This window comes from Pleurodeles waltl, chromosome 2_2, assembly GCF_031143425.1.
Source record: "Pleurodeles waltl isolate 20211129_DDA chromosome 2_2, aPleWal1.hap1.20221129, whole genome shotgun sequence".
NCBI classification, from domain to species: Eukaryota; Metazoa; Chordata; class Amphibia; order Caudata; family Salamandridae; genus Pleurodeles; species Pleurodeles waltl.
This window is the reverse complement of record NC_090439.1, coordinates 729,652,052-729,670,842: the sequence shown is the minus strand read 5'-3', so window position 1 is coordinate 729,670,842 and position 18,791 is coordinate 729,652,052. Positions and strand designations below refer to the sequence as shown.

At 46.2% G+C, this 18,791-nt stretch overlaps 1 protein-coding gene across 14 annotated transcripts in view; it reads left to right on the top strand.

Moving 5' to 3' along the window:
- The window catches only part of NCOA2 (nuclear receptor coactivator 2), a 1,057,595-nt gene that overhangs the window by 812,324 nt on the left and 226,480 nt on the right, over window positions 1-18,791 (top strand). For all 14 annotated transcript variants that reach the window (XM_069220319.1, XM_069220317.1, XM_069220318.1 and 11 more), the window contains one exon: window positions 5,886-6,051. In XM_069220319.1, coding sequence (XP_069076420.1) covers window positions 5,886-6,051 — 166 coding nt within the window. The remainder of the gene's footprint in view (window positions 1-5,885; window positions 6,052-18,791) is intronic.

The following is an 18,791-nucleotide window of genomic DNA, read 5'->3' as shown; positions in this document are numbered from 1 at the left end:
CTCTGCTCCCTGGGCCTTGGCCAGATGTGCAAAATATGTGACAGCACTCAGGAGGGCACTAGCCCAGGTAGTGGAAGAGACAGCAGAGCACATAACTTTTAGTCTTTTTCTTTCACCGTTTTAAGTTTAAAATGATTTTCACATGAGTTTTATTACTTGTATTTGTAATGGTTTTCATTAACTGATCAATAAAATGACAATAACTGTCTCCAGACACAGTGATTTTAGTAGCGGCAAAAACGCATTGTGCCACTACTCCTACTTCTACAGTACCTCCTAATAAGGAGAGTAGAAAGCTGGACTCAGTGAGTCCAAACGTTTGCAGCTCAGCTGCAACCACCATGCAGGTGGCCAGTGCAACGGCTGTTTTCAGCCGTAATGATAGGGCGTTATGGTAATCCATGCAACAGTTTGCAAAACCTCTCCCAAAAGAGAAGAGAAGAGAAGACTTCATTGAAATACTCAGTGAAGGTTTAATGATTTCCAATAAAACAAGTGCTGCAACAAACTCTTTCTTAATAGCACCACATTACTACTGTGGTGGCATCACTTTGAGAAGACATTCATGGCTCTGCCTCACATCCCTGAAGCCAGGGTCCCAACAGAGAATGCTAAATCTCCCATGCTCCGGCTCTACCCTGTTTATATGCCACACAGATGACAAGATGGCATGTATGAAGGCTGAAATGGAGACTCTTAACGCAGTAAGATTAGAGGAACCCAAAGAGCAGAGGTAATCTTTCTAATTGTATCAGCGCCATTTCTACACTCAGAAGGTGTGAACCCCTCAATGGTATCAAGGTTTCCAACAGTCACATCATCAACGACCCTATCCGCAATACCAGCGTAAGCAAACTAGGGAAACAACCACCCAGCAGCTTGCTCAAGAGGGCAATCAACCATTAGGATCTAAACCCTAAATTATGACTTCCCCTCTTCTGTTGCCCACTCCTGTGGGAAGAAGCATTTCACACTATCTGATAGAGTGGAAAAATATAACAAAAATCACCTGGGTTCTGAATAATGTGCAGAATGTGTATTGTCTCGGGTTCACCAGTCCTCCACCATCCATACCTCTGAAACCATCCAATTTCCATCTCCCTACGGTCGAAGTCAGCATCCTCTTACAAAAACAGGAGGTGGAACCCGTTCAACACAAACAAGGAACAGGCATTTATTCCAGATACTTTCTGGTGAAAAAGAAAGACAAGAATGAATTCAGACCCATACTCAACCTCAAAACAGACAATAAATGAATTCAGCTGGAAAAGTTCCAGATGCTAGCATCACATCAAATCTATACCCAACTAAACCAAGGGGATTGGCTTTGTTCCATCGACCTTCAAGATGCATACCTTCATATTCCAATAGCCAGAAAACATCAAAGGTTCTTGAGGTTCATGGTGGGGCAGGATCACTATCAGTACTAAATACTTCCATTTGTCCTGAAGTCAGCACCCAGAACTTTCTCCAAGTGCATGGCAGTAGTAGCTGCCCACCTCAGGAAACACCGAATCTTCATCATCCATACCTAGATGATTGGATAATCAAGGTGTCAATGTCTTAGGAAGCCCAGCTTCATTACAGCTGGACTTGCAATCTCCTGCAACGGTTGGAACTTCATGTCAACCTCAGCAAATCAACACCTATTCCAGTCCACACATTGCATTTTCTGGGAGCTTCCATTGACACAATGCAGGCAAGAGTGTGTCCTTCAGTGGAGAGACGCTTATTAAGCCTTCAGAAGTATCATTCTCTCATGAAAGTCTCTTATCCAACGGTGAGGGCAGTATCCTCTCATCTCGGCTCAATTGTGTCCTGCATTTTCCTCAGACTGAATGATCATCTCCACATGCACCCTTTCCCGGATTGTCTCGAAGACTAATGGGACCAACTGACGGCGACTGGAAAGACAGGATAAGGCTATCACTTCATGTGAAACAAAATCTGAGATGGTGGTATTCTCCAGCCAACCTGCTTCAAAGAATGTCATTTGATCAGCAGGTTCCGCCTTAAACAAAAGTGACAGATGCATCAATACTAGGATAGGAAGTCCACATGGATCACTTCCAAATTCAAGACAAGTGGTCACAGAAAGATATGACCTGTCACGTCAATCTCCTTGAATTCTGCGCAGTCCATCTGGCCCTGAAAGTGTTCCGTTCATCGTTCAAAACCAAATCCCTGCTTGTTCAGAGGACAGTACAACCACCCTGTACTACTTCAACAAGCAGAGAGGTACGAGGTCCAGACCCTTGCCTCACGAAGCTGTCTGGAAAGGGCTGATAGCCAGGGACCTGACGATCACAGCAACACATATTTCAGGTGTCTAAAATGCTCAGGAAGACGCTTTCAGCAGAATTGTGCACCAGTACCACAAATGGGTCTTACACAACGACGTCGTACAAAACATCGTCTAGTAATGGGGCTCTCCACCCATCAACTTGTTTACCACTGCAGAAAAAAAATGCCGAAGCTTCACCTCAGGATACTTCCAACCAGGGACACTGGCAAATGCCCTATGGACAGACTGGTCAGAAAAATTGGTTTAAGCTTCTCTACCGATTCCCCTTGATCCTGGCAGTCCTCATCACACTGCCACACTCGAGAGGGATGGTTCGATAGCTCCGGAGTGGCCATGTCAGCGGTGGTTTGCGTACCTGCTTCACTGGTCGGAGTGGCCATATCTCAAGCTGCCATGCAGACCAGACCTGCTTACCAAATTCAGAGGCCAGATGGGACACCTGAACCTCTCCTCTTTGAATTTGGCTACATGGCTCCTGAACTAGTGCAGAATGGACATTTGAACCTCCCACAAGACTGCATGGAGATCCTCAAGGAGGCTCAGTGGCCGTCCACCTGTCAGCATATACCTTTAAGTGGAAGAGATTTTGCATCTGGTGTTCCTCCAAGAATGTGGACCCTACAACTTGCCAAGATGATGTCATTCTTCCATACTTTTTACATTTGGCAAAATCTGACTTGCAATTTTCTTCCATAAAAGTTCATTTGGAAGCTCTTACTGCCTACAGAAAATGCCCTTCACAAATCTTTTTTTCAAAATCCCTGTAATCAAGATTTTTTATTTTTTTTGAAAGGTTAAAGAAGATTTTCCCTCCAGTTAGGTGACCTTAACCTCCTTGGGAGCTTAATGCATTTCTTTCACTAATCATGCCAAGAACCTTTTGAGGCCATTCATAAGGCATCCATGCAACATCTCTTGGAAAACTGCTTTTCTTTTAGTAATAGCATCAGCCCACAGGGTTAGTGAGATTCAAGCATTATGTTCTCACATGACATACATAGTATTTCACTCTAAGAAAATGGTGTTGAGGACTCGCCCAAAATTCCTACCTAAGGTTATTTCGGATTTCCAAACCATTTCACTACATTCATTCTTTCAGAGTCCCTCTACTCAGGCTGAGAGCTCTAGAAGTAAGGAGGGATTTAAAGTTTTATCTAGCCACCTCTAAACAGTCCACTTCGAGATGTATTGTATCTTGCATCTTATGTTGTCAGCTAACAAGACTCTCTCAACCAAAGCACACTCCACTAGGGGTAAAGAAGCTACTGCTGCTTTAATGAGGAATATCCCCATTGCAGGGATTTGCGAAGCAGCCACATGGAGGTCTGTTCACACATTCACCAAGCATTACTGTCTGGACTCTGATGCTAGGGCAGATGCTCAAGTAGGACAGGCCTCCCTAAGAAATCTTTTTGCCTAGATGGTTCTCTTCTTCCTCTCTTTTCCACCACTCTTAGTGGGGATGGGCTTGCTATTCTAATCAGTGCTTATGACTATTAATTGAGGTCCCTACGAAAGAGGGAATAGTTTCTTACTTGTAACTCCAGTTCTGTCAGAGGGGAATCTTCACTGACAAGTAACCCTCCCTCCTCCCCGGTGGACTGGACAAAGATAACAATGGGATCTATCTATCATTCACACATCACCTCGAAAAGAACTGAAGGAACTGTCACCTGCTGAGCATGGTGGGATACTGGTGGTCCCTAGGCTCTTAAAGGCACAGCTGCTATTTTTAACTCTTAACAGACTGTGGAGCAACACTGTCTGGCTCTCCATCTCAATACTCTATTTAAAAAGGGTTGGTAAAAGAGATTAATGCTGTATTACAAAAACATCATGAAGTTATATGCATATACAGTTCTCCTGGCCTCTTTTTTTTTTTTTTTTTTTTGAACTACAAGATGAAGAAAAGGGCCACTGTAGCCTACTCCTATAGGCTGCATAATATTTTTCTTTCTTAAGTGACTCAGCAGGCCTACCTGACGAAAGGCGAATATCTACACTTAAGATATATTGTGAAAAAGTGCTCTGAGGTCCCCGAATGTGGGCCAGACTATTCAGTACTTATGACTTCAGTGGAGATTCCCCTACAAGAGAACTGGAGTTGCATGTAAAACTATCCCTTCTAGGGCATCGTGCTGGGCTTCTGTCACCATCAGTGTCAAGAATCTATGTATTAAAATGGCCACACCCCAGGAAACCTTTATAGAGCCAGCATGATATACTCTGGTAAAACCTTATCAGCCCAAGAAATTGCATTGTGTGTCCAGCAGGTGGGGCTTTTGCAGAAAAAGCAGATGAGCAGCCTGCTTCCTAATGTAGTGTAAACCTGCCTTTTTGTTTCATTTTGTTCCTAAGGCCGTTGAGATTCCACGAAACACCTACAACCTCAATATCCTTATGAGACCCCATAATGATTGCTGTCTTTCCTAAAGGATCTGAACTCGGATGGCTTTCAAAAACCCTGCATGTTAACTTCTGTACCCTGCCTCCCCATCACCTACCACCATGTACTTCCAAACATGAAACAACTTTTGCCCTTAACCAGAAACATGGGTTCATCGACCTGTCCAGCTGCTTCTACTAAGTATGTAAAAGTGCATAGCAAGGAGTCTTAACCCTGCAAAGACATCACACACTATAATCTGCGTGGAGACATCTGTGTCACTGTCCTAACCACTTCTATAGTTGGATTGTCACATTTAAGGAGATCTAAGTTTGTCCATAAGAGTCTGATTTGAGAACTCTGTCACTAGGTCCTGAGGTGATTTGAACATCTTTTGAAATGTCTGTGTTTCTGGCAACCTCTTCTATTCAAAGGTCTTCTTTCTTTTGGAGCAAAGGGCTGATCTTAGACATTGAGTCATTATCATGGTTTTGCCTCGCTTTATTATGGATGTGCAGGTCTAGGCATTCTTTCACCCACTTCCATACCTGTTCAGGGGAGTAAAAGCAGAATGATTTGCACTGATGCGTCACCTTTAGTTTAGTTGGGTAGAACAGCATATATTGTAATTGGTTCGCCTCTTGTAATGATTTGTGTTGCTCTTTTGTTTTATAGTTGGGGGGAAATTCAATACTTTAGATGAGTTGTGAGGATGAAGAGTCTGATCTCATCTTCTGCAGTAGAAATTTTTAATTCTGCCGCCTTTGTGCAACCTGCCAGATATTGTGCATACTAGAGTAGTAAAGAAATCCAACTCCACTTGCCAATTTTTTTCCCTAAATCCTTTTGGGTATTTTGGAGAGTCATTTCTGGAGAGCCTGTTCGGATGTCGACCTCAGTAGATCATCATGAGTGGAGTTGGTGATCAGCTTATGGTGCGGTGGTTGTGAAGATTGGCAATTTTACCTTCATCCCCTGAGCATGAAGCCTTGACCCTCTCCTGGGAGAACAGCTCCAGACCAAGTCCCCATGCGTTAATGCAGAAATAACTGAATACACCTCTCTAGACGGGTAGTTCATTATTAGTTAGCAGAAATATTGGACATCCATTATCTTACATTACAATTTGTAAATATATTGTCCTCTTTCAAATATTGGATGCTAAACCTTTATTGTATGTTACATCTTTTTCAGACAACAGTTTGGCAGTTCTCCAGAGGAGCTAATGTGTCCTCATCCTGTCTCAGAACAAGCCGGTGACGAGGGGACCCTCTTGGATCAGCTCTATATGGCTCTAAGGACCTTTGATGGCCTTGAAGAAATTGATAGAGCTCTTGGAATACCAGAGCTTGTCAGCCAGGTAAATATTGCAGTGGATTTTAGCACTTGATGTGAGGCATACTGAGTTCCTGATAAAACAAATCTTCTCTAATTGAAACTACAAGAAAGTCCAGAACTGTGCAAATGCAAACTCCAGACAGCCCACAGTTCTCCGAGATGCAGATCTGTTACTCACATTCTGATGACATAGTATAATGCAAAAATTAGAGTGAAACTACTAATAGTAAAAATAACAAGTATTACCAAAGTCTATCAATCTCTACTTTTGGCTTTGCCATTGTTTTTTTGCTGATAAAGAAATAAACTGGTTTTGGCAAACACCATTTGCAAAAAAAGATGCCCGTCCATGTTGTATAGCACACGCTTGTGACTTTCATTCAGCAGCCCCCTGTGTGAGGGCATACGCATGAATGCTTCATAAGGCAGCAACAGTTTTCTTTTTTTATTTACTGTTCCAAAATTGCTGATACCCATCATAGATGTGTTAGTAAAAAAGGTGTCTCAAAGCTTGTTTAAGAACTGGAGGAGCCTAGCAGCAAATGTCTTCTGCTGAGCCCTCCTAAAAAATAGAAAAAAGCGTGCTGCAGAGGAATAGCATAGGTGAAGTGGGGTGGGGTTACCAATACAGTTCAAGCATTGACCACTATAGAATAGCAGGGGTGTAACAGAGGAGCCTGGGAGGGAAAGGGATCAATTTAATAAAAATAAAAAGTGAGGCTGAGGGCAGCGTAGCCAATGCAGGATGAGTAGAGATGCAGGAATGAAGGGGAAGCAGCCCACAGTAGAGAGGAAGAGAGAGCTAGTGTACACATGAATTCTCCTGGAATGCTGAAAGCACAATAGAAAAGTAGTTACCTAAATGTAAGCAGTGAAACAACATAAGTCATCCAATCAGAGAATGGCAGAGAAGAAATGATCCAAGGGTGAAGGGAGGACAAAGTTTAGGGGAAAGGCCTCTGACTAAGAAGCAGAGAATTGAGAGAGACAAAGCCATCCAATCAAGAGCAAGTTTGTGACCCAGAGCCTTCTTTACTTGATAGGTTTTTATGTATCGGTGGCAGTCTTCAGCAACAGGTAGCTACAACTAAAGCCTGCCCTATATGTCCACAGAGATGACATGTAGAGTGGCTGAGCAGTCTTTGGATTGGAGCCATTGTAGAAGGTTGGTTAGGATGTTAAATGGACTATCTTGTGTGCGCTTGGATGAAGTTTATTATTTTTTTCAAAATAAAGTAACAAGAGGAAGATACCGCGGACCTCTTTACTTAGCGAGAGGAGTTGGATGTAGAGCAAATAAGTGCTCAAGATGCCACAGTAGAGCTGGATTTTTCTCAGGAAAGCATAGACTCCGAGGCTGATGTTGAAACAGAAGAGCCCCTGCCTGCGCAGCATCTGCCGAAGATCACAGTGAGTACTGGCATCCTTCTACTCACCAACTGGAGGCACCAGCCTCAAGCTCCCCTTCCACCTTTGAGGCTTCCAGTGCACCACTACCTCCAGGCTATGGTCAACACCGCCATTCTGAGCCAGGCCAGAGGCCCATTACATACTATGTGCCAAAGTCCTCCTAGAAGTGTCAGTGTCGACTGCCGCTTCTGCGCCACACTCAGACGCATGCTTGCCTGCCCTAAGGAAACAAAATGGGTAGGCCTGAGGTGTTCATAGCCACAACATTCCGCCCTAAAGCATTCGGAGCTGAAGGACATTGATTTGAATCATTCAAAGCAGAGACATTCAGAGTCAAGATCAACCGTGAGTCATCTGGATGTAGACCCTCTTGCGCTCCCTCCAGACTGCCTTCTGTCGCTGACTCTCAGGACTTTGACCAACCAATTCTCCAGCGGCGGCAGGAACATCTCGATATGATTTAGCAGTGAATCCACACCCAGCCGGGCACTGGGTGGATCCTGGCGAACCATCTACTGCTACCAAAGGACTCTGTTTCTCATAAGAGAAAATTGACCTTTGAGGAGCCCTCAACCCTCCTGTGCCTCCCACTCCCAAAATGCCTGTAAGGTATTACAGGCCTACCTCTCCACTACCTCCAGCTCAGCCTTCTCCACTCCCTCCTCCCCTTCTCCTTTACTGCATGAGGATTCTCCACTGCACTCGGCACAGGGTTCTCACGCTTAGGTGGTGGGGACAGTCTAATGCTACCATACAGCACCATGATCCCCTCCTCACCCACCCACCCCCATTTGCCTGAGGGCCCAGACCCATGGGATGATTATGATGCAGAACCCCCAGCGGACACAGTCCCAGACCTATACCTTGCAAAGCCTTCACCCCCCAGATGATGTCACCTCTTATTATGAGGTCCTTCATACGCAGCTACCTTCCACAATGTAGATATACATCTGCAGCGTAAGGAGGAGTATTTCCTCGTGGTGACCCTCTTCACCCAACGCTTTCTACAGTACCTTCCTTACTCAAAGGGGTTCCCAACCAGGCCACTGAGATATTTAAGGGGCTAGTTAAAGTGAGGGTAGTTACACCTAGGGTCGATAAGAAATGTAAGGCCTCCCCTAATGACCCTTCATAAATACGAGGCCAGTTACTTCCTGACTTGTTACATGGCACAGGTGATGCTCCCCCTCCAGACAGGGAGAACAAGATAATTGATGCTGGGTTAAAAGGATGGCAGCACAGAATACTACGTGTTGGCGCATCACTTACTCCATCGGCATACTATCTCTGTATGACCAAGCCGATTGGAATCAGATGGCGGAACTTGTCCAACATCTCCCAGAGCAGTACCACAAGAATAGACAGGAATTGGTAACAGAGGAAAAAATTATTTTGAACACCCTTATCCATTGTGCCCTGGATGTTGCTGACCCAGCCGCTCGTAGCATTAATTCCAGCATCTTCTTACATCGCTATTCATGGCTACATGTTTCTGGTTTTAAGCCGGAGGCCCAGCAGCACCTCTTAAATGTACCTTTCGATTGACAGCATCTCTTCGGCCCTCAGATAGAGATGCTAGAAAGAATCAAGAAAGACACTGACATGGCCAAAGCGATGGGCACACTATCCACTCCCCATGTCTCCTTTTGACACTCCCAATACTGTAGAACAGCAAAAGCTTCCACCCCTGAAACCTCTTTAGGCAATAATGGCAAGGATAGAGTAAAAGGGGCTGCACCCGAAAGCAGTGGCCCTCTGTGGCAGCAGTGGGGGGGGAGAGGGGGGGTAGATTATGGCCCGCCTATCCAAGGAGGCCATAGAGCCAGTTCTGCAACAACACTGTGGAAAAGGGGTCTGTTCTCTCTACTTTCTTATCCCCAAGAAGGATGGCTTCCTCAGAACCCCACCCTGTCTTGGACCCCCTCAACAAATACATTCTGTCGGAGCACTTCCACATTGTAATTCTACAAGACATCATACTACTACTCCAGCAATGCTACTTCATGACTCTCCTCGATCTGAACAGCACCTAATTTCACAAACTCACCCATCCGGTGCAATGAAGATAACCTGAGCTTTTTTGCTGTGTGGACGACATTAGCAGATAAGTGTTTCCTTTCGGGGGTACCACAGCCCTAAAAGTATTTACCAAATGTCTGGCTGTGGTAGCAGCTTGTCTCCGGAATTGTGGCATCCACTTGCTTCCTTACCTGGACGTCTGTCTGGGCAAGAGTACAACACACCAACTATTCCTAGCACACATCGAGACCACAATACAGACCTTACACAGTCTAGGTTTCACTATCAGTCTGACCAAATCCCACCTCCAACCCCTTCAAGTGCAACACTTCCTCAGTGCCATCCTACACTAATGGGCGCAAAAGATGTTCCCCAGTCCTTCACAAATGCAAGTCTTCTAAAACATGCTGCCTATTTTTCAACCAGATTGTCATTTGACAAAATTGTGATGCACTTCCTCTGCATGATGGCATCTTGCGTAGCCATAGTTCCTCACTGCACATGCCCCCATTGCAGGAGTGCTTAGCTGCACTGTGGTCTCAAACCAAGGGTCAACTCGAGAATCTAGTGTTGGTTTGGGGCAGCACACATTGCGATCTGCAGCCATGGAACACAACCTGTTGCAGGGGCAACCTTTTCTTTGACCAAATTCCACAAGAAACAGTCAACACAGACTCCTCACTCCTGGCTGGGACGTGCATCTCAATCACTTCACCGTTCAGGGAAAGTAGAAGTTTACCCGGCAATCACTCTGCATCAACCATCTGGAGCTACTGACTACACCATTTGCACTAATACACACAGCCAACACAACTGCATGTTTTACTTACTAAAACAAAGGGGTACACACTCAGCATGGCTGTCCAGTTGTAGCCCTGGCTGTGGGAAATACATTAGAGTGCATCTGCTCATCCAACACACTCCTGGGGTGGACAACAATCTGGAAAACCTGCTCAGCAGGATGCACCAACAAGTCCATGAATGGGAATGCAAACTCCAGGTCCTAGTCCCTTACATTCGGTGTTTCGGGTTCCCACATATAGACATGTTAGCTTGGCAGCAAGGTTTGGGCATTTTCTGCAGTGGCGGCCACAGTCCATTACCAGTGCACTATTGATGAACTGGTTGGGATATTTACCTACGTTTTTCTGCCACTCCTGCCTCTTCCGTTTGTGGTCTGAAGCCTGAGGTAGACCCTCCCTTACTCTCATCTTAGTGGCACCAGCCTTGGTGCGCCAGCCATGGTACAGCAGAGTGCTATAAGTTTCTCTAGTTCTTCACAAGAAGCTCCCCAACAGACCGGACCTTCTCACTCGAAACCATGGCGCTCTCCGACATCCTAGCCCACAGCATCTCAACCTTGCGATCTGGCTCTTGCAGTATTATGGATTAGTTATCATAACTGTAGGAAAGAATCCTCTTTTTGGCATGGTTATCCCCACTTTTTGCCTGCTGTTGGTGTCTTTTTGACTGTTCACTGGGATCCTGCTAACCAGGACCCCAGCGACTGTGCTCTCTCCCTCTAAATGTGGTTGTCCCTGACTTTCTGCACCCCACAATTGGCATATTGGTGCCCCCATGTAAGTCCTAAGCATATGGTACCTAGGTACCCAGGGCATTGGGGCTCCAGGGGTTCCCCATGGGCTGTAGCATGTATTATGCCACCCATGGGAGCCCATGCAAAAGGTGTCTGCAGGCCTGTCTTTGCAGCCTGCATGTAAAGGTGCATGCACCCTTTCACTACAGGTCACTGCACCAGGTCACTATAAGTCACCCCATGGCAGGCCCTCCTAGCCCAGAGGGCAGGGTGCAAGTACCTGTATGTAAGGGCACCACTGCATGAGCAGAGGCGTCCCCACGAACTCCAGCTCCATTTTCTTGTACTTTGTGACTGCGGGTAAGCCATTTTACCCGTGTACTGGACATAGGTAACTACGCTTTGCTCCTACCAATGTGCCTGGGTTTTCCCGGGCAGCCTGCGCTGCAGGCATCCTACAGACAGATTTCTGCCCCCCTGCTGCTTGAACAGCTCAAGCACTAGAAGGCAGAACAAAGGATTTTTTTTGGAAGAGGGAGGCAACAACCTCTCTCTTCAGATAAAAGGTGTTATGACTTGGGAAGGGTAGCCTCCCCAAGCCACTTGTGTGCTTTGAAGGGCACATATGATGTCCTCCTTGCATAAACTGGTTTGCACCAGTCCAGGGACCCCGGGTTCCTGCTCTGGTGTGAAACTGGACAATGGAGAGGGGAGTTACTACTCCCCTGCCCATCACCACCCCTTAGTGGTGCCCAGAGCTTGTCCAGGTGGCTAGTTGATTCTGCCATCTTGAATCCAAGGTGGGCAGAGGCCACTGGGAGCATCTGAGTGGCCATGTCAGGCAGGTGACGTCACAGCCCCCTCCTGATAGGTGGTCACTCTGCTAAGTTAACAATCCCCCTATTAGGGCTAATATTGGGTCTCCTTCTTTAGTGGGTCCTCAGATTCGAGGTGCAAGATTCCAGCAGGACTCCTCTGCAACATTTACTTAGACTTCTAGCCACTGGAACCGCAACTGGACTTCACAGGAACCTACAATCTGCAGCTTCAGCATGACAACTTCGCTCTCCATCATTGTTTCTCCAGCTCCTTCCAGCAACTGCAACATTTCCCCAGCTGTGCATCCTCTGAGGGCAGCAAGTCTTCAGTCTGCAACAAGAAGGAATCTCCCTTAGAGTGAAGGAGTCACTCTTCTGCATCCACAGGCACCAACTGCAACGATGACTGACTGCATTAATCCTCTCTCCTGCAACTCTGCGGTAATCTTGCAACACTAGTGGTGGACAGAAGTTGTACCCTTTGATCCCCTCTACTAGCTGTCCAACTATGGAGGACAGTACCCCTGTGCACCAAAAACTGTTGTACCTACTAAGGCTTGTTGGCTCTTCTTCCAAGGTTTCTTTAGGCTCCGTGAAGCCCTGGTCCCCAGCACTCCTCTCTGCAGTGCATAGTCTTCTGTCTGCTGCTCCAGTGACGTGGGACTCCTTTCTTGGCCTCACTGCGACTCCTGTGACTGCTGCCTGTGAGTTGCCTGTAGGGGCTTCATCCTCGATTCCTGGCTCGCCTCACTGCTAAAGGTCACCTGGGACTCCCCTCCTTGGGTTGAGTCCCCTCAGACCTTCCTGGTCCCCAGCAGCGCTGCAACTCTGGCCTTTGCCAAGGCTTGTTGATGGTTTTTCCACACCACTGATGGACTGCAGCTCTTCTTCCGACGTGGGACATTGACTGTATCACGTCTGGAACTCTTCCTCTGCTACTGTGCTGCGTAGCCAACTCCTGATCTTCACAGCCAACGTGGTCCTGCACCTCCAGAAGGGTGGGTAGTGGCACCTTCCCCAACTGGACACTCCAACTGCAACTGGACTTTTTCCCCTTCATTTGCAGGTCCTCTTCTGTCTGGATCTGTCTTCTCTTTCTTCCAGTCTTGCTTTGGTCTTGCACAGTCCTTTTACAAAGTTTCTCTGTGGGTTTGGGAAAAACAGGCACTTACCTCTTCTCTCCAAGTCGCTGGGGGGGGCACTCTGGGGTTCCTAGTTTCTCCAGCTCCCGCCTACAGATTCCACTTACCAGGATGGGGGGGGGGGGGGTCAGGTGTTGACTTTCGCATTCTATTTTTTTAATTTTATTTTTAGTATATGGATTGGACACTCTTTAGAGTTTCTATTTTTTTTACTGTTATTTCACTGCTTTCTATTGCTTTCTATGCCAATTCCTGATTACTAAGGTGTATATAATAGTGTGTTTACTCACCTGCTAGTAGAGTATTGTTTACATAGTATTTTATTACTTCTCTCACTAAAATAAAGTACCTTTATTTTTGTAACACTGTGTTGTTCTTTCATGTGTGTAAGTGCTGTGTGACTACAGTGGTATTGTATAAGCTTTGCATGTCTCTTAGATAAGCCTTGACTGCTCATCCACAGCTACCTCTAGAGAGCCTGGCTTCCTAGACACTGACTACACCATAGGTGCTCACCGCACACCAAGCCAGCTTCATACAATAACCTTCCCGATTAGTGTATGCCTGTTATCAAAGAAGCATGCAGGCCTACTATCAGGGCCTGTTACTTAGCTAAATGGAACCTTTTTGTGCACTACTGCCTTCTGAAACATATCAATCCTCTCACAGCATCAAGAGACATTATGTTACGTAATCCACCTGTAGAACTCTCTCCTTGTCTACACTACCATTGGGCTACATCTGACTGCTGTAACTGCCTACTTGCAGAATAGACACAATGCTTTGTTCAGAATTCCAGTCATTAAAGCCTTTATGGAAAGTGTTAGAAATGGAGTCTCTAGTTGGCAGTGGTTTGCACCCTGTCCATTAGGGACTCCTACTCTAGTCAGAGTAAGGGAGTCACACAGTTAAGTTACCCCTGCTCATTCCCTTGGTAGCCAATGTTTATCTGAGTAAAACAAGAACAAAATGACAAAAATCCAACGTACACAAGCTATCACTTTTAAAAGGTTAAATGTAATTGTAGTTCATTGAAATCACTGGAGTGCTTGACTGAGGCAAAGTGCCTGGGTTGCGTCAAAAACAGATGATGCAATCCACAGGGGAGGTGATGTGTCGAAAGAGCCAGAGATGTATCTGTTCCTTAGTGTTACGGGGAAAGTGTTATGTTGGTTCCTTACTGGTAAACAGGGGAGGTGATGCATCGGTTCCTCACTGCAACAGGGGAGGTAATGCGTCGTTTGCGGCACAAAGCGTTGATGAAGGAAATGGCACCCAGGGACAATGCTTCAGAAGTGAATCTGGGATGCGTTGACCTCACAGTGATAAAGCATGTACTGCGTCAGTCAGGGTGGTGCATCATGGACTTCAGTGATGTGGTGCTCAAAACTCATATAGTGGTAGTTCTTCTGACGTGCTGCGGCGGAAAACTTGGACCTGTGTTGAAAACTCTGGTTGTTGGGTCAAACTGGGACAACGCTCCGGTGTGGGCAACAGTGATGCATTGAATCCGTACAGCGATGTGTCAGGACAGAAGCAGCAGGTCAGCATAACAAAGCAACAGGCAGAGTGGCAGTTCCTTCTACAGCATCTAGCTCTTCTTCCTGGCTGAAAGTTTCAGCACCACTCTAGCTGAGGAAGACCCATCAGGATATGCAGGGCACATCTCAGACCCCTTTGTGTGACTGTCTAGAGTGAATTCACAAACAGCCCAACTGTCATCCTGACCCAGATTTGTATTCCAAAGATGGGCAGAGGCACAGAATGGTTAAGCAATAAAATGCCAACTTTCTAAGTGACATTTTCAAACTTAGTCTAAAAAACAACTTAACCAAAAGAGATATTTTAAAATTGTGATTATAAAGACCCCAAGCCCAAATATCTATTCAGCTCCCAACGGGAAATTACACTTAAAAGCTATTTCAAGACAATCCCCATGTTACCCTATGGGAGAGACAGGTCTGGCAATAGTAAAAACCACATTTAGCAGTATTTCACTGTCTGGACATGTAAAACACACCAGTACATATCCAACCTTTTAAATACACTGCACCCTACCCATGGGGCACCTTGGGCCTACCTTAGGGGTGACTTACATATAGGGAAGGTTGGGCCTGACAAATGGGTGTACTTACCAGGTTGGAATTACAGTTTAAAACTACCCACACAGACACTGGAGTGGCAGGTCTGAGACATGTTTACAGAGCTACTCGTGTGGGTGGCACAATCAGTGCTACAGACCCACTATTAGCATTTGATTTGCAGACCCTGGGCACACTTGGTGCACTATAATAGGAGCTTACTAGTAAATCAGATCTGCCAGTCATGGCTAAACCAATCACTAGTACATCTTAGACAGAGAGTATATGCACTTTAGCACTGGTTAGCAGTGCCCAGAGTCCTAAGGCCAACAGAACATGTCAGATAAGATAGGAGGAAGAAGGCAAAAAGTTTGGGGGGTAACCCTGCAAAAAGTGCCAGGTCCAACGGAAAACCTCAAAAGGGTTATCCCACCTCAGACCCCTTATACTCCTGTGTGGAACCTTAATAGTCCTTACAAAACTCATGGACCTGCCTTTTGAACCCCTTCACTCTTGCCCACTTAAGTTTCTCTCCTGGAAGGTGGCAGTCCTTCTAGCTGTCGCTTCACTCAGTCACGTTAGCAAAATACTCACTTAAACTTGAGAGAACCCTCCGTCCAGGGTCATCGTGATAGGGTGGTCCTCTGGACCAATCCAAGATTCCCCCCCCCCCCCCAATGTTGTCTTGAGTTTTCACATCAGCCAGACAGTCAAGCTCCCAGTCTTTTTTCTTTTTTTTTTCTGCACCCAATGACTGTAGTGGAATACACTCTACATACTCCAGATGCCAAGAGAGCACTAATGTACTTTCTCTTCCATGTCCGGTCTGATAGTAAGAGCAGCGAATTCATTTGCAATCCTGGGGAGGTGTGACAGACAGCTGTGGGCTGTTATTGCCCAGTATCTAGACCACCTTTCAGAAGACTTTAAGGTTGAGGTGAAGAAAATCCTCTTGGAGGGAGAGCGCACCTCGGCTGAGGCGATAGACTGCTTCATGGATATAGCAACCCACAGCTTTTCGGCAGTTAGCTGGTGGGGCAGTGCTGCGGTGTCAAGGCTGGCTTAGGGCAACTTCCTTTCATCCAGTGGTTCAGAATAAGGTATTGGACCTCCCTTTTGATGGAGAGTCTCTTTTCGGCTAGCATGTTGATGAGGCTCTGCAAGCCATCAAATCAGACACAGGCACTGCAAGGTCTTTAGGAACACTTCACTTTAAGAGGATGCCCTTTCGTACCTCCAGAGGTCGAGGAGTCTTGCGATATCGAGGGGGTTACCAGAGCTTTCGTTACCCTTCCTATGCTACGCAGCAGTTTCGACCTCAATACTCCCAAAGGCAAACACCTCAGGCATCCTATTCCAGACCCCCTCCTAGGGGTAGACCAAATCAGAGCAAAGAGGCGGTCAGACATCAATGACATGTTCCAGGCTCCGGCTACAACCTCACCACAAATGCAGAAGATAGGTGGAAGGATATCACACTTCTTTCAGAAGTGGGAACATATAACATCAGATCGGTGGGTTTTAAAGATTGTTCGATCTTGCCATACTTTAGAGTTCATTTAACACCCACCTTCTTGTCCTCCTCATACCTTCTTTCAGAAGCATCTAAAACAACTCCGGCTGGAGGTCGTGACCATGCTGAGGAAGGGAGCGATAGAGAGGATTCCTTCCTTAGAAAAAAGGCAAAGGTTTTTACTCCTGTTTCTTTCTGGTGCACAAAGACTGGGAATCTTGGCGTCCCATTCTAGATCTCAGGGGCCTAAACAGATACCTCAAACGTCAAACCTTTTGAATGGTCACATTGCAGGATATTCTTCTCCGCATGAATCACAGAGATTATATGACGTCTCTGGATCTACAGGGCTCTTACTTTCCTCTTCCGATTTCACCTGCCCACAGAAAATATCTCCGTTTCGGGGTAGCCGGCAGCTATTTTCAATTCAAGGTTCTTCCATTTGGCCTGAAGTCCGCCCCCAGAATCTTTACAAAGTGCCTAGCTCCGGTAACGGCTTTCCTGAGGGGAAAAAGAAAATTGCAAATTTTTCTCTACTTAGACGGCTAATAAAAGCACGGTCGTCTCAGACAGCTCAGGCTTGCATAACATTATTCGACAAGCTGGTTCTTACTCTGAATCAGAACAAGTCGAACATATTGCCAATAAGAGTGACAACCTTTTTAAGGGCAAAAATCGACTCCATCAAAGACAGAGCTTTCCCTTCAATGGAGAGGCAAGCGAGACTCGTTTGCCTAACAAGCAGAGTACAAAGAAAAAAAGTCTCTCTGTACGCATCTACAAATCGCTTCTGGGGATGATGTCCTCCTGCATACAGTTAGTCCCCTTTTGTCGACAAGGGATGTGTCCCCTGCAGGAGTAACTAGATCTTCAATGGATACAGAGAGGCGGCTCATTCAACGATTTAATCACAGTAACTGCTCAGGTGGTTCAAGCGCTCCACTGGTGGAAAGACCAGGGAAGGTTCGCAGTCGGTCTTCCTTTCCTACCTCCTCGCCCCTCCATTAGTTATCACCACGTGTGCTTCCCTAGAAGGGTGGGGAGCGTATCTTCAAGACCTTCAGATCAGTGGAAAGTGGAGCAACTCCTTCCGAAAATATCACATCAACTTCTTGGAGTTGAGAGCGGTCTCCCTGCCTCTGCATAAAGCACTCAGCAGTTCTCATAAGAATGGACAATACTGCAGCAATGCATTATTTGAACAAGCAAGGGAGAACGAAATCTCTTCTCCTGTCTCGGGAATTGCAGACTATTTGGAATTGGGCCATTCGCAATGGCATCAGTCTACGAACATCTACCAGGAAGGCAGAACGAGACAGCAAACACTCTCAGCAGACTGACATCCTCCTGTCACGAATGGGAGGTGAACCAGGAGGTGCTCGACCAGGTCTTTGGGAGGCAGAGGAATCCCAAACTGGATCTTTTTGCAACTCCACAGAACACCAAATGCCACTATTATGCAAGTTGGGTTCACCATCCGGGCTCTTGGAGGAATTAGTTTTCGATGGCATGGTGTGGAATATTTGCCTACGCTTTTCCACCCATTCTTCTAATCTCAAGAGTACTTGCAAAGATCAAACGGGAGCATTGCAGGCCCATCCTCATAGCTCCGTTTTGGCCCCGCCAACATTGGTTCTCAGAACTTCTCCTGTTCTCTGAGGCGGATCACATTCCGATGAAAATTTCACCACATCTCTTACCAAGAAATGAGCGCCAGATTTTACATCCGGACCCCAGATCACTCAAATTATCGGCCTGGCTCCTGAACACAATGAGTTTGCCCATTTAAACATTCACCCGGAGTGTTGGGATATTCTGGCAAAAGCCAGAGCAGATAGTACCAACAAATCGTACTCTTTAAAATGGAAGAAGTTTTGTTTGTGGTGTCCGAAGGAGCAGATTGATCCTCTGCTATCACCGCCGAAGCTAATATTGCCCTATCTCCTTCATCTGGCGTCTACATGCTTGGCACATGCGTCCATCAGGGTGCACTTGACTGCTATATCTTGCTTCAGACGTTCACCGACGTCACCATCTCTGTGGTCTTCTAGATTGATTAAACAATGTCTCAAAGGACTCTTTCGAGTTTTTCCGCCAGTAAGGCCTCCTCCACCGTCTTGGCAACTCAACACTGTTCTCTCTCAGCTTATGAACCATTTGAACCGATACACAGGGTGGATTAAAGCATTTATCGTGGAAAGTAGCTCTGTTGCTAGCCCTTACTAATTCTAGACGGGTCAGT